We start from the raw sequence: 11,381 nt of genomic DNA on the forward strand, positions 1-11,381 counted from the left end.
GCTAGGAAACGCACTGCATCGATATAAAATGACGTTTAACAAATGTGATGTGAAAAAGGTAGCAATGGGCATGGTTATGGCAGGAATAGCATTCTGAATAGAGTAATGTTATGTATGATTGTACTGAGAGCAGACTTCAAGCTGATAGGGTAATGTTTAGCCAACTCCATTGTAACACGTCGGACAGGACAGGAGACAGTCCGGTAAATGCCATTTTCCGTTTGGACACTCTGGTTTTAAACAAAACCCATCAAATTTTGAAAGCAAGCAAACTTTTCGGTCGTACATGGAAATACTTGCAAACACAATATTTAGAACTTCGACACAGAGGTTCAAGTTATGTTATTGTCAAAAATTGTTGTCACTACTTGCTGAGAACGATAAAAAGTATGTATATGGAATAGGCCACTAAAATACTACAAATATAATCAGTAATGATATTCCACAGTGTCGTTTTATGAAGACGACGTTCTCAATTGGCCTATTGTCATTAGATGCTGAGATGATATTTCGTTGAATACCGTCTAACATCTTACCTCTAACAATCAGTCTCATAAAGCCATGCTTTCCTTGACTTCGTTGTGTTTCACTGCTGTAACACTCATAAATTCCTGCATCGCTAGGCTTTGCAAATGATATCGTAATGCTGCTCTGACCATTCCATTCTGATTTCTCAATCCCGTTGTGTCTCCATTTCAACAAGGCTTCTGATATGGACGTCGTCATGGTCAGTGTTACATCATCTCCCCAACTTACTGTCTTGGTTGGACCCTCTGGTTTCACTTCAGCTTATAAAAACAACAAAAGATTGTATTTAATTACTCAAAAATGAATTTTTATATCTTGGTCTTTTATTTATCTTAGGAGAGCCAAGTTGATTCTTTGTGGTTCAATGAACTGTTGTCGAATTCACTGTTCAGTGCTGAGGGTTCTACACCAAAGTTTGCACGGGACGTGTACGTCCTCTATTATTCTTGTCTGTGCACTTCTTGCAAACATATATTAAAAACTGCTGCTAATGATGTTGAAATTGTCTCAGTCTTGTGTTGCTCCAAAAAGGATTAATAGGTTATTTCACAATGAAGATTATGGTGAATTTGCCTTTTAGTTCTATTGGCCATGTTAAGTAGCCTAGGAGACATAAAACATCTCATCACAGAAATCAATATTCGAGCAAGTATACTACAGGGGACTGCGGTCAAAATATGTCTACTAGAAGCTATTACGTTGACAGTTTAACGACGATTATCTTACAATTATTCAAGATATTCAGATATGAAAACGAGGTAGCCCTAAATCATTTGGTGTGGGGATTTCGCCAAACAATGTCGGCTATGATGTCCTCAATAGGTGGATAGGTGCCATACGTTGTGAGTACGAATCTGACAGAGAATTTTCTCGATTGAACATGAAACAATATGCCGTTGTTTCATAGAATAACGCGAATATCAGCTACAAGCTACAGTCAGGATAATTGATGCTCCTTTCTATATCTAATTTTGCAGCGCTTCAACGAGCTTTTTCATTACTGGCAAACTTCATTCTTCATTTTGAAAATATAATTGAATATCGTAACCCCATGGAAAAAACGATTATGTCCGTCTGATAGAAGAATTTCAAAGGACTGGGAGGCCGTCGAAATACAGAATCTGATGCATCGGTAATTACGACAATAGAAGCATTATTCAACGATCTATGATGAAGATCAATGCATGAAAATTTAATTTTGAATAATGCATTCTGGTGTCCTAACAGACCAGAAATAGCAGCTGTTAAACCTCTCAGGCCAAGGTTGACAGAGGAAAATGTTAATGTGAAGGTAGTATGGGCCTCGGAAGTTAAAGACCGACACTTTTACTCAAGCTTCCTTCAGTGAAACCTTCCACCTTTCTCTCACCATATTAACAATAAATATCAGGGGTCATCGTGCAAAGTTTGTAACTAGGGAAAAGAATTTGCCCACATTTTGTGATATTTGAATTTCAAAATGGCCGCAATCACTGTCTAAACTCTATGGGAAAAATCAGGTGTGAAATGAATGTGCTCACGTGGCTTACAACAAGCTTCATTACTTAGTAGTACGTATCACAGAACAATCAGATATCTGTCAGATCATTATACGAAGCAGGTTTCATCAACTTTAGCACAGTACTTTCGGAGTTAAATCACTTATTACAAAAACTTCATTTAATACTCAAATGAGCTGTTTAGTAACTTGACACTGCGCAAAGCTTCACTGGACAATAAGATATCTGTCTGATCAAATATGTACCACGTTTCATCAAATTTAATGCCGTAATTTCGGAGTAAAATAAAAAATTACAAAGTTCATTAAATATGCAAATGGACATTTAATCAACTTGACACTACTCAGTGTTTCACGCGACAATTAGATATTTATCAGATCAATATCTGTAGCAGGTTTAAGCAAATTTGGTGTCGTATTTTCAGTGTTATATCTCTAATTACAAGGTTAATTAAATATGCAAATGAGCTATTTTTTAACTTGACACTGCTCAGTGCTTCATGTGACAATTAGATATTTATAAGACCAATATCTGTAGCAGATTTCATCAAATTTGTCGCAGGAATTTCAGAGTTATATCACCAATTACAAAGGTCATTGAATATGCAAATAAACACTCAATTAACTTCATACAAGTCAATGCTGCTGAACGCAGTCTGATATCTTGTGTCGTATTTTCAGTGTTATATCTCTAATTACAAGGTTAATTAAATATGCAAATGAACCCATAATTAACTTCACACGACTAGATGCTTCACAACTCAGTCAGATACCTGTCAGTTCAGCATCTGCAGCAGATTTCATCAAATTTTGTGCAGTCATTTCGGAGTTATATGACTAATTAAAAAAAATCACTAAATATGCAAATGAGTTATTTATTGTCTTGTCATTGCCAAAATATAAATCAGATCAATATTTGTTGCTGGTATCATCAAATTTGGTGTAGGAATCTCAGAGCTATATCGCTAGTTACAAAATAATGGCAATCATACCAATCCATAATCCGATAACACTAAAATGTTCATTAAATATTCAAGATAAATGAGCAGATAATTGACATGACAGTCACAGTATCATCATAATGTTCTGAGATTGTCATCAGTGAAAAGTGTCATTAAATTTTGTGCAGTATTTCTTGATATATGTCGATACTGTCATTACTGTCTCCATAGGACACCATTATATGAAAAAAATGATAGTTCATTACTTCATTAAAATGCAAGCTACACTAACAAAAAATCTAATGACTACTTGCAATTAGCATATGGTACCTGTCTACCAAATCTGACTTGAATCCGTTCTGGCGATTTTGAGTTATCGTGTAAACAGACCGACAGACACACTACTTATAACACAGACACACAGACAAACACAAGGGCGGACAGACAGACATCGCTATGACATTAGCTCGCGTGTGTAAACACGTGAGCTAATTAGATTTGTGATTTTCGAAAAACTAAGACGGCAAAAAAGTTTATTTTCTCCAAGAGCTTTAAAATGTGCCCCCATAAGCGGTAGCTTAGAAAAGAATTGTAAAAATTTGAGAGTCCGAATATCTGTCCCCCATGACGAGTTCTACCTTACTGAAAATACTGTAACATTATTATTTTACAGTACAAGATATAACAGAACTGGCAGTGTTGCAGCCAGGACGCGCCTTTGTGACAATTTCCCCAAAACGGAGCCGTCGTCCCACACTCTCGCGTTCTGCGGGTCACCTCCCTCCGGTGCATTCATGAATTGACTGTGTTGGGTATAGTCTGCAAGTATTAAAATATGTGATACTGACGGTGGCCTTTGTTTTGCATGATTATTTTGAGGCTGATGTTTACGTACTTGCGGGTCTGTAACTAGAATTATTTAAAATGGTTCACTCGATATCATCACTTGCTTGTAGATAGACTGAGCTCTGATTGGCGACAGATACGGTATACTGCTAAGCCTACAATTACTGAAATTGAAGCATAGCGAAGCGGGTCCCGATGGCTTGACTTTTGTTTTTTGAAACTAATTTGTTACAAAACTTATACAACATTTGATCGACTACAGACATATGTTGTCCAAAATATGCAAAATGTCCCCAAAAATAAACAGGAGAGGGACGCAGTGTCCCCGGGTTTAAAAATCATGGCTGAAACACTGAGAACCATTCTTTTTACTAAGACGTTACCTTCTTCAACATCCAATACTGTTTGTAGTCGCTCAGTTTCACCCGTGTTAGCATTGGCATCACAGTAGTACACGCCTGGTCTGCTGGCACCATTAGGTAAATAAAGTCTCCTTGCGTAGACACCGAAGCTTTCAGACCGATACCCGGAAGGGAGGTCAGATCCCGTACCTGTGTTTAGGATTCTGCCACAAGAGAAACTTGTACCTACAGTTGTTATGGCGTCACCAGCTGAGTATCCACCGATGAAAAAATCAGCAGAATTTAAACTCGGTACTGCCTTTAAGTTAAAAAATGTCACATCTAATCGTGCAACTGTAGGAGAGAGAAACCGCAATCAAACGACAAATTTACTTTAAAGCTTGTACGCATCGCCTAAGTCTTTTACGTATCCTTATTCGCAAATAAAAAATCATAATGTATGCAGTCCAAATCAAGGAAGATCATAATTCTGGCTGGAGCCACAAAAACAGTTCCTGAGTAACTAGTCGAGCTTGTGGCCCCAAAGAAAAGCTCTGCGTGAAATGCGTTGAATTTGCATCAGGCTGACATTTGAAGTTTAAATACGATAGAAAACGAAAATTGTAAATCTAAATCAAAATGATGAAAGTCAGGTGACAAAACAACATGAATAAGCAGATCAAATAGAAAAAAGATATTGCTTCAATTTTAGCATAAAGATGGTTCTATTTTCAATTTTTTCCAATGAGTCAGGTAACGAATTCCAATGCTTTGTTGCAGCGTATATTAGACTGTGTTATTTTAATATAGAGAGATTTACTTTAGGAATGAAAAAATTGTCGTTCTTTGCAAGCCGTGTTGGGTAATTGTTGGGCAATGTTGAGTTTCTGGAAAAGGGGGACAGTGTCCGTCACATAATATCACTTTTGGGTGATCAGTGTACATCTCAGCTGTCATATGAACCTAGTTTTCCTCATTATTTCAAAAAGTGTGATATTGTGTTTTTTATTGTGATAAATTTTGTTATAAGCAAAGACAGTCATACAAGTCTTTAAGGAATCTATTATATTTTTAGTCATATGAAAGTCAGTCCGAGAAGTCCAAACTATGAAATGTTATCACTCTTACATCTGCGCATTAAAGTAATGCAAATTTGTAAGTGTCAAAAATACTGCCCCTGTACACTTTTTACTGAACAATACAAATCACATGTATGATACAGAGCTCGAAATAAACTTTTTTCCCTGGTAGTCCACTTGGGCTACCATTTTCTGAAGTTGGTAGCCCCCCCCCAAAAAAAAAAATGTTTCTGGTCCCTGACATTCAGTAAAAGTGATCAGGCGACGTGGTTTTCTTTTCTTTGTCTTTTTTCATTCTTAACTATGCTGGTTTCGCACTATTGATGCAACAGTTATTGTCTTTTATCACTAGCTGCATAATACTTCCGTTTTCTTTTTAGCATTTTTGGACATGCTAAAACGGGATATCAAGGATAGCTGTACTGATGAGCATGTAGCCCCCAAAAAATCCATGACGCACAGGTTCTGAAATGAGGCACGCGGTGACCAGAAGCGATCTTTTTGGGAGCCTAATGGACAACTGTGATACTCGAAAGTTTGGTGACCTATTTACAACTCGTTCACTCTCAGAGTTGTACGCAAATTTTGACAGTCGTCATAACAACGACCACGACCTTCTGAGCACGGCAAGACATAAAGTAGCAAGGCTTAAAATGGACCTTGGGCTTTCTTTAGGGAGGAGGCATATTGTCTATGATTGATACATTATGATCAAAATACAATGGAAATGCATTTTCATTGGCCATCATTTCCCGTGCCTGTCATCCAAGTACATCAATTTAGATATTGAAACTTTGTTGCAAAGTTTCACTGCACAGTTGTCTTTGTAATTTGCATACCAAAGGCATAAGCCCTGTTCAGATTGACCACTTTGCGTCAGTGTAGCACCGATGCTTGGCCGGAACCGACGTAAACTAACCAATGTGGACACGCTGCGTCGGCCTTGGGCCGACATAGTTTGGTCCCAGTGAGAAGTGGGGTTCAGGACCGACGCAGGGCCGACGCAAAATTTGGTCCGACGCAAAACGCCTGTGTTGACACGTTACGTCGGCCCTGGTCCCAGCTGACGCCCTCACATGTTCATTTTGAGTAACGCATTGGCGTAGAATATGGCGGTTCGTGGGACTATCTGGAGCACGGAGGAGACATAAAATGACGAGTGGTAGTCATATTTGCCCTTCTTGTGCGTAAAAACCGCCGGAAAATCATGAACAGTAGAAACGGCGCGCCAGTATTCAAATCCGCCATCTTGAACTTGACAGGTCAGAGGTCACAAAGGACGGCAAATTTACGTCGGCCCAAATTCAGGTACCGGTAGGTGCGGACACGGACCAAATCTGTTCCCAAAAGGAGGATTATTTTGCGTCCGCCCAAATTTCAGTTGGGTTGCCAATGTGAACAAGGCTTACGTCTGGCCCTACTGTAATGTCACAGTGTTCCAAGTGGATTTGACTGCAAAGTGACTGACCGGACATGGCATGTTAACCAAAGGCCGGGACATAAAATTCAGTCAGTACTTGGCGACATGGCACGCCAAGTACTGACTGAATTTTATGTCGCGGCCTTTGGTAGTCCGTGTTGGCTACGATTTCATGGATTTTGGTAGCCCCAGGGAAATGTTGGTAGTCTGTGGACGCGGGACTACCGCTAATTTCGAGCCCTGTGATAGAAGGTCTGGGACGAATAGGATGTGCAGTCAGTAGAATTACCATATAACACTAATATAGGAAATATGATAATGCGAACTGTTTTTTTTTGAAATTTACACATATATCAAAGTGACTGCATAGGATTACACCCCTCGGTCAGGCGAATAAGCACATGGCCGGTAACTGGAAGGCCCTTACGTTCGTCAAGGCTAATTTTGCACAACAATTTCGATAAAGCAAGATCTTCATGGCATTGACTGGTATAAAGTAAACACACCAGAACAGACGACGAAACGTACTATTACATAATTTTCATTGCAAGCCGACAGTCAGTGAATGTTGCTGACCATAACAACAATTTCGGCGGTTCGGATTTACGAGAAATAATATCATAATTAATAAAACAGAAATTATTAACGACTGTGTCAACTGTCTCAAGATATTGAGAGGAGAACCTACACGACGAATGACTTGGCTCGACAAAGACTGCAATCTCATAGTCCAGGACACTGCTGTAGCCGTACCGCATACATTATTACATCATTGGCTGAAAATACGCCAGTCCTGCATATTTTGCCGAACCTAAGGGAGCGTTCAGTTATTATGGCCGGGGTGGGCTGGCAAAATCTTCCTGCGCGTCAGTCAAAATAAGTGAACCCCCCTACCAATTGCGACAAAAAATTGATGACCCCCCTTTTAAGATGACAAAAATTTCATTAGCCCCCCCCCCCAACATTGCTTGAGTAAAGCTGAACACACATACACCTCTGGAGGGGGAGCGATAGAATCCCCCAAAAAAGATTCTCAGATTTTTTCAAACGACTCTCCTTACAATCTCACAAGGTGTGAAGGTTCAAATTTCCCCTTCTGACTTGCTATAATTTTCAAATTACCCCTCAAAGGGATTGGACAGAAATTACAGGTGGATCGCAATATTTTTGCGCAAGCGTGTGTGTACAAAATGATATTTAGATTTAATTGATAATCAGCTGTTGATAATGTTAATTCACTATACATGGCAGTCTATGAGAAAACTATGTAATTCTTTTTCAATACAAAACTATATCTATACATTTACAGATATCTGATAATTGACATAAAAGTACTCAATTGGAATAGGGTTGTTACAACTGGTATGTGGACAAAAAATTTGACTTACTTTAGAATTTCACCAAATATGTTCATCCACTATACATGGGAGTCTATGATAAAATTGTGCATAATTTTTTTCCAAGGAAAAACTTGCTGTAGTTGTGCATATTCAGACGGTGAATAATTAACATAATTGACATAATTGTACTTTATTAGAATATTATGGTTAAAGGTGCATATTTTGGAATTTCACCGAAAATGTCCAACCACTATACATAGGAGTCTATGAGGAAACTATGAATAATTTTTTTCAAATACAAAAATAGGTAAATCTGTGTATTTATGTACTCTCTATTATTAATATTAATGTACCTGATTAAACAAGGGTGGTTACAAATGGATATGTGTGCAAGAAATTGGATTTTAGAATTTCACTGTAATGTTGACTCACCATACACTTGGTAGTCTATAAGGAAACTATGAATAATTTTTTTCAAATTCAAAACTATCTAAATCTGTGTATTTATGGACGTTTGATAATTCATTTTAAAGTAATAGTTAGATTAGGATGATTAAAGGTTGATATTTGTGCAAGAAATTGGATTTTGAAATTTCACCAAAATGTTGATTCACTATACATTGGAGTCTATGAGAAAACTATGAATAACTTTTTTTCAATGCTAGACTAAATTAATTTGTGCTTTTAAAGGTGTTTGATAATTGTTACAAATGTACTTGATTCAAATAGGGTATTTGAAAGTTCAGATGTTGACCACAACTATGATAATGGAATTTCACCTAAAAGTATAATTTCACTTTTCATGGACTAGTACGTAGTCTACAGGTAACTGTAATAATATCCCTGACAAAACTTGCTATATCTCTAATATGTAATAATAGGAATTGTGCATTGCCCTCAGTGAGCTCGATTTACAATAAGACAAGCCTCAGAGCTGCCTAGTTAAGATGTTCATGTGACAGATAATTATACTTTTGTTCGGATTTACAGTTAAATGACTTCAGAGAATGAAATCAAGCAGCGAATCATTTTCAGATCTCAGAATATTTCTAAACACTGAAAGTGCTTTTTGACGGGACGGATAGTTATGAAAATTAAGTGACCCCCCCTCTGAGGTGTTTGGAAAATGCATGTTCCCTTTGCAGTTTTCGAATTCAAGGTGACCCCCCGGATTTTGCCGGCCCACCCCCGGCCGTAATAACTGAACGCTCCCTGATTACATATTTAAGTACGTGTATGCCTAAATATGGAAACCCGAAAGACGGCAGGTGGTCGGCGATAGCTTGATAATGTTGAAGTGCGCTTATTACCCTTCATTGTAAGTTTTCAAGCGGCAAAGGTTTTAACTCATCAGATAGAATAGAGCATCCTACATAGCTTTACCATTAAGAGTCGCGAAGGCTATTGATATGCAGATCACGTGCTTCTAGACCAAAACGATTAACACAGACAAAGATAGATGAAAGCGTTCAACCTACCTGTCATGCCGCCAAATAAAATGATGGTGACCAAATTCAGTAAGATAGACACTTGTGATCGTCTCATCGACATAGCTAGCCTGACTTCAATTTGCCCATCCAGCTCACTACTGCCTGCAGTTATTGCGCAGTTCTACTGAAGTATATGTCACCTTCACTGCCACAAATGAAAGAACACTGAACCCATCGACACACCCTCAGCAACTTGCGTTACAAGTGCCCGACATTTCAGCCTCGTCTTTTGTTGGACTTTGTCAGCTGACATTCGTTTCTTTGTCAATTGCAAACATAAGCTTGCATGTCACAACCGCTCGACATACTTATTTCAAAGTTGTCCCAAGGACAAAGCTCCTTTCAACGCATGTCTAATGTAGATATGCAATGACCTTCTACAATGCCACAAATGTCCCCAAGTCATATTAAATGTTATAGATGCCGGTACAATAGACATAAGTGAAATATTCAAAGAGACGACAATAAGTATATGCAAGGAACCAGTCTAAATCAGTGTCTCCATTCCCTTCAAGATAAATAATTTATTTATCACTATCACTATTATGCGAGGCTTCGATGCAATTATGCTAATTACCGCTTCAAATCGTTTCACATTTCAAAATTTGGTGACTATATATACTTGAAAATAATCTTCATCTGCTTTTGGCCTTTGTTAGATGTCTTTCATTTATTTCTTAGTGCAAATCTTAAGGGCAGAAATTAGGATGTTTTGCAGTCGCACTCGTAAGCCCCAAATATTATAGACGTGAATTTACTATCATCAGGCAGCTCTGGGTCAAATGAGTTTGCATAGCATTTGCGCATGAGCAACGAATTTACTTGAACAATAATACTTGTTTTATTGTAGTTTAAATTTGTCCGGGTTCGAGGCTGTGAGTGGGACTGGCCTGGGACGAGGCCACTTAACAGTTGATCATAATTGCCTTCGACCTTAGAGCGTTCCCCACTCTCCCTCCCCTATCCTTTAAAGCTAATGCGCATCGCCTAAGTCTTTTACGTATATCTATAAATCCTTATTCGCAAATAAAAACATTCATAATGTATGCTTTTCAAATCAAGGAAGATCATAATTCTGGCTGGAGTCACAAAAATAGTTCCTGAGAAACTAATCGAGCTTGTGGCCAAAAAAAGAAGCTCTGCATGAAATACGTTGAATTTGCACAAGGCTGACATTTGAAGTTTAAATACGACAGAAAACGATAAATGTAGATCTAAATCAAAATGGTGAAAGTCAGGTGACAGAACAAAATGAATAAATAAACAGATCAACTAGAAAGAAGATATTGATTCAATTGTAACTCAGAGATGGTTCTATTTTCAATTTTTCTAATGAGTCAGGTAACGAATTCCAATGCTTGGTTGCAGCATATATTACACTGAGTTAATTTATAGAGAGATTTACTTTAGGAATGAAAAAATTGTCTTTCCTAGCTTGCAAGCCGTATTGGGTAATTGTTGGGCAATGTTGAGTTTTAGAAAAGGGGGACAGTGTCCGTCACATAATATAACTTTTGAATGATCAATGTACATCTCAGCTCTCATGTGAGGTTATTTTCGCATTATTTCAAAAAGTGTGATATTTTGTTTCTTTATTGTAATAAAGTTTGTGATAAGCAAAGACATACAAGGGTTTAAGAAATCTATTATATTTTTAGTCATATGAAAGTCAGTCCGAGAAGTCCAAACTACGAAATGTTACCACTCTTGCATCTATGCATTAAAGAAATGCAAATATGTAAGTGTCCAAAATACTGCCCCAGCACACTTTTTACTGAACAATACAAATCACATGTATGATGGAAGGTCTGAGACAAATAGGATGTGCACTCAGTAGAATTACCGTCTAACACTAATGTAGGGGATATTATAATGCGAACTGTTTTCTTTGAAATGTA

At 37.8% G+C, this 11,381-nt stretch overlaps 1 protein-coding gene across 1 annotated transcript; it reads right to left on the reverse strand.

Annotated features, from left to right (window-relative positions):
* Positions 1-156: 156 nt before the first annotated feature.
* On the reverse strand, positions 157-9,661 carry LOC139138059 (uncharacterized). Its single transcript, XM_070706281.1, has 4 exons — positions 9,472-9,661; positions 4,197-4,508; positions 537-788; positions 157-230 (listed from the first exon to the last, which is right to left on the reverse strand). The coding sequence occupies exons 1-4, from the start codon at positions 9,542-9,544 to the stop codon at positions 157-159; spliced, it is 711 nt and encodes a 236-aa protein (XP_070562382.1). The 5' UTR covers positions 9,545-9,661.
* Between the last annotated feature and the right edge of the window lie 1,720 nt (positions 9,662-11,381).

Source organism: Ptychodera flava, chromosome 8 (genome assembly GCF_041260155.1).
Source record: "Ptychodera flava strain L36383 chromosome 8, AS_Pfla_20210202, whole genome shotgun sequence".
In the NCBI taxonomy this organism is placed as follows: domain Eukaryota; kingdom Metazoa; phylum Hemichordata; class Enteropneusta; family Ptychoderidae; genus Ptychodera; species Ptychodera flava.

Bases quoted from the DNA above. Each gene is read 5' to 3' on its own strand.
- LOC139138059 (XM_070706281.1), bottom strand. From the start codon at position 9,544: ATGTCGATGAGACGATCACAAGTGTCTATCTTACTGAATTTGGTCACC. The intron at 4,509-9,471 runs GTAGGTTGAACG...TCTCTCCTACAG, and splicing joins TTTATTTGGCGGCATGACAG to TTGCACGATTAGATGTGACA. The intron at 231-536 runs GTAAGATGTTAG...GTTTAAAACCAG, and splicing joins TATGAGACTGATTGTTAGAG to AGTGTCCAAACGGAAAATGG.